The sequence below is a fragment of the Oncorhynchus gorbuscha genome, linkage group LG18, assembly GCF_021184085.1.
Source record: "Oncorhynchus gorbuscha isolate QuinsamMale2020 ecotype Even-year linkage group LG18, OgorEven_v1.0, whole genome shotgun sequence".
NCBI classification, from domain to species: Eukaryota; Metazoa; Chordata; class Actinopteri; order Salmoniformes; family Salmonidae; genus Oncorhynchus; species Oncorhynchus gorbuscha.
In genome coordinates this window covers 35763633-35768174 of record NC_060190.1, presented here as the reverse complement: position 1 = coordinate 35768174, position 4542 = coordinate 35763633, and the positions used below count along the sequence as shown (strand labels likewise).

Below are 4542 nucleotides of genomic sequence, written 5' to 3'. Positions count from 1 at the left end.
GCACCACTCATACAAACCCCAAGGCCACTCATGCCAACCAGACCTGAAAGGAGCAGAAGGGTATAATGGTCCTGCCCTATGGTTAGGTGCCGTTTTTTTGCCAAATACTATACAAGCCTTTCAGAGCAACACATGGACTTAGAGCAGAGGCAGGGGCATCCTGAGTGACGCAGCATCAGTGCAAAAGGTCTGTGTGGTTCAAATCCAGGCTGTATCACAGCCAGCCATGGTTGGGAGCCCCATATTGCGGCGCACAATTGGCCCAGCGTTACTCGGGTCTCTCCATCATTGTAAAGACTTTGTTCGTAACTGGTTAAATTGAAAGCGTAATGTTGACAGGTTCCCTTGGGCACAAAAGGAATAGATCACTTACAATGTGCTACAGGTGCAAAGCTGTGTTGATTAGGGACACTCAAATGTAAATTGAAACCGACCACAGCAAGAGACAATGAATTCATAAAGGTTTATTGTAATAAAATTGTGACAAACTGTACAAATATTTATAGATGCACAAAAGTCATTTAAAATAGTTACTTTAAATGCTTACTGTGCTTCAAATAGCTTACAAACTATATCCTTCCCCTGTCTAGAACAGTAAGCAATGGTGAGCTGCTCAACAGCTCGGTAGGAAGAAGAGGATGCTACAGAGGGCTGAGAGCACCACACTACCTGGCAGTGCTAGACGTTAAAATGACGCCAACAACCACCTCACAGCTTATTCTACCTGGGGGGGATAACAGAAGACTTCCCAACAAACAACAAAAATTCACAATAGTGAAATATTAAAATCCTAACCCCTTTTTGAACATGTTGACAGCATAAGCCATTTTAAATAATTAATGTTATGTCTACTGGGATGCAAGAGGTGTGAAATTCGTTTGCCATTTGTTGAGAGATTGACATACTCCAATTTTTCTTAACACTGACTATTGTGAAAAAAGAATCTATGAAAGTTAGGCAGTATTCCTCAAAGGTGTTTGGGCAGCAGACATCACATTGAGGCAGTAAAACCCTTTTAGAGGCAGCTTTTTTTGCAACTGGGAAGTCAGACATTTTGTCTTGAGTCTTTGATTTTAGGGCACATATAGGTGACGTGGTCCAGTGAGATTACAAACCAGCAGTGAACTGAATTATAAAACCACCTTTTTGTAAATGTATAGGTTACTGAACAAATACTTGCCTCCAGTTATACGATTGTTTTAGTTTACATTTGTGGGAAGTGGCATGAAGTATTATTACACCATGAGAAACTAGCATCAGAATCCCAGAGATGTTGTGTTTACACTTAACAGAGCTCATGCTTGCATGTAGTGTGCTAATACCACAGCACATAAGCACACTACATACTGAGAGTCCCAGCAGTGCAATTAGAGCCTATGGGCTGGTAGTCAAACATTCAAAAGTGCTACCCAACGCTCTAACAAATACCAGGTGCTTTTAGAATACGCAAATTCAATTAAATAAGCAATCAAGTTAATTTAATAGGGGGAAACACTATGAAATGAAAATACAAAAAGGATCACTGTGGGTGGTCGATGGCCTTCACACCGATGCGGTTTGGCGTCGCGGTAGTGCCTGAACCACACTAGCTCGAGACAGTCATCAGGTAGTTCTTCGGAGGGCTAGTGCGGCCACCGATCAGAAACTGATTCTTGCAGTTGTGTGTGGGGTCAGGGCTAGGGGCTGCTGCGGGCGCTAGGGACTCTGCCTCATAGAGGACACAAATGGAGCCATCCTCCCCAATGCGGTAAGAGACCTCAAAAGGGTCCACCCAGAGTGTCAGCTCCCGGGGAAGGAGGGCAAAGAGCTGATCGCTAGTAAGTCCGATCCGACCAGCAGCCCTGCCAATGATTGGGTCCATTTCATGATTCATTCTGATGCAGCGGTAGCCAGAGCCCTTCTGTGGTCTGTCAGGGAACCAGTGGTTCTGGTAGTGCTCTGTGAAGAGAAAATGTTCAGACAGACACGAAATTAGAAGTCAACGTGCTGCTTTGAAAATAAAGCCCCAGACAATAAAACAGGTGATGCTAGCAATAGACAAGACAACCTCTTTTGAATGAGTTTGAATTACTGATATGGGATACCACTCCCTATCAACTTTTGCCGACATCGCTCGCCGCCCCAAATATAGCTATGCTCGAGAATAGACAGTTGGTCGATCCGATTGGGCCTAATTACTAGTAGTCTCGAGACAAGCTTACCTAGGCTAACGAGAACTTGCTGCCTTGCAAAAATAGCAAAGCCATTCGACTAAACATCGTGAAAAAGACACTTAAGCAACAGGTTGGCATTGTATTTCAACATTATCTAATATAGGTAGAGCATTTGGCTGAAATTAAGTATTAAATCGATAAAACAAGACAGAAAGCGAACGTTCGCTAGCTAACAGTTGAACAGACAAAGGCTAGCTAACGTTAGCTAGGTTGACGCTAGTAAACAAGCAACCAGTTTGTATAGGAAGCCATTTCGACATTAACTTTAGTACCGAGCAAATATATTTCTGTAGGAAATGGCTAACCAAATTACCTGATAATGACTGTTGAAGACAGTCTCTGAAATCATGGAGTTGGTGTTCGCTCAGGAAGCCTCTTGTTCTCAATAGCCTGGAAACAAAGGTTGCTGCGGCCGTTACTTCGGGGCCTATTTCACTTCTAGAAGAGTATGCTTGGTTCATTTTGCCCGCAAAAATAGTTACTTCAGCTCGTAGAAAATACGTTTTTTTCGTCAGGAATGCAGTGTGAGGCAGGGGTACCGTAAACTAACGTTGGCTAGCTAGCTGAAAAAGCTATGCGGGCCTCACTCCAGTCCAGGGCGAATCCTTCAGTAAATGGAATCTTCAAGTCAGAAGCAATAATATCAACGCACCAAGTTGGCTCTGGCCAACGTAACAATCAGCATTCTTTATCCAAAAAAAAATGTTTCGCTTGATGCTGTGGCCTCTCAAACAGCACTTCCAAGTTCTCTTTGTGCTTACATTACGTCTTGTGGCCTCTTTTTATCAAGGGACAGAGAATGGATGACGTTACTCAAGTACCCTTTTTGAGTGATTGGCATTTTAACCAATGGGATTCACAGAGAAAGCGCACACACTGTGCGATGTGATTGGTTCACATCGTGGAAAACAATCCGAGAGCGTGGTGGGATTAACATGCAAATAGGGTTCCGTCCAACACCAAATATAGAAACTGACGTCAAACCCTGCTCTAAAAGTATTTGTGACGACAGTACGATAAAAACACCCCTTACCGTAAATTTTAAACGAGAACATTTATGTTTTTCTCGTTTATGGTTTTTCCACTACACTAACTACCGTCTTTAACAACAATTGACATCAACTCAAAATAGGTTTGATGACAAAATAGTTATTGTTTAAACTTTGCAGATACAGTAAACACGCTACACCAGGAAGAAAAGCTGCGAGAGAAGTTATTCGATCCCCTTCAGCCAAGTGAAATGAACACACTGTTATTGACAAACACATTAATCCCAAGTATACATCCAAGTATTAAACACAACATATTTAATTGAATCAATGCCAATACAGTTTTATGTGGTTAAATACTTTCTCGACTGCGGGGGACAAACTGTTCAATCACAGCGTTCAAGTGTGTGGCATTGTGATTCCGTTCCGCTGGTGCTACTTCAGTGACATCTGGTGGTTGGGAATTCAAATAGAATTGTGCAGTTTTACCCGTCAGCGAACTGTAGTCAGTGTAGACCGCAGCGTAGTGAGTCGTCAGTCTGAAAAAACATATTAGCTTATATTTTAGAAAACACAATGTGAACATGTTGGCTATATGAGAAATCCATTCTCAACAGGAGCAATAGGCCTCAGATCAAACACTTTCTGGTATTTGCCATCTGGTTTGCTCTTTGTCCTCCTGGGCCTTTTGACCTGGCTATTAGTATCATGGTGTTCTGGTTAGATTTATTTTGGTGGGGTGGGGTAGTAATGGGGGACAAGATCCATATCTAGTTCTCCAGAGCCACTGAGATGTATTTTCTCTTGTGGCCGACTGCCTGTTGCTTAAATGCCACAACCACATGCTTGACCTGCTTGTCTGAATAGCAAATGAACTTTAGCATTTATGCTCACAGCAGCTCCTGAGGTTGTGTGTATGTGATTGGTCTTCCCGCAGGTAAGGGCATGGCTGGTTTCTGGTCCATTGCAAATTGAAGAGTTCAACCCCACCGGCTTAATATTTACATTTCTGATCCTGTGGGTTTAGATCAGGGATGGGCAACTGGTGGCCCCCCTTTTGTAGAGCCGCGGATCAATGTACTTATTGTTTGTTGAGAGCCAGAATAGAAGAATATACAAGGGGCAATTTGTCTTAAAACTTGTATGAAAGTGAGGGAGGTAATTGGTTGCTCAGCTTCAATGGTTATGACACCTCTGATGTTGTTGCCTGTCTCGACCAGACAATGACCATAGATACTGTAACAGAGTGACCCCTGGCCTGGCTAGACTCCAGCCCCTCTCCATGGTCCATCTAGAAGGGATCGTCAGTTAGTGTTTCAGCATAAGCCCATGATGTTTCC

At 43.0% G+C, this 4542-nt stretch overlaps 1 protein-coding gene across 1 annotated transcript; it reads right to left on the bottom strand.

Moving 5' to 3' along the window:
- Positions 1–448: 448 nt before the first annotated feature.
- LOC124003080 (protein BTG2-like) lies at positions 449–3005 on the bottom strand. The gene is made up of 2 exons (XM_046311120.1): positions 2527–3005; positions 449–1938 (listed from the first exon to the last, which is right to left on the bottom strand). Exons 1-2 carry the CDS (start codon positions 2672–2674, stop codon positions 1586–1588), a joined length of 501 nt encoding a protein of 166 aa, XP_046167076.1. The 5' UTR covers positions 2675–3005; the 3' UTR covers positions 449–1585.
- Positions 3006–4542: the final 1537 nt, after the last annotated feature.

Excerpts from the sequence above, each read along its gene's own strand:
- LOC124003080 (XM_046311120.1), bottom strand. The coding sequence starts at position 2,674 with ATGAACCAAGCATACTCTTCTAGAAGTGAAATAGGCCCCGAAGTAACG. Across the intron at positions 1,939-2,526 it reads TCTTCAACAGTCATTATCAG|AGCACTACCAGAACCACTGG; the intron begins GTAATTTGGTTA and ends TTCTCTTCACAG.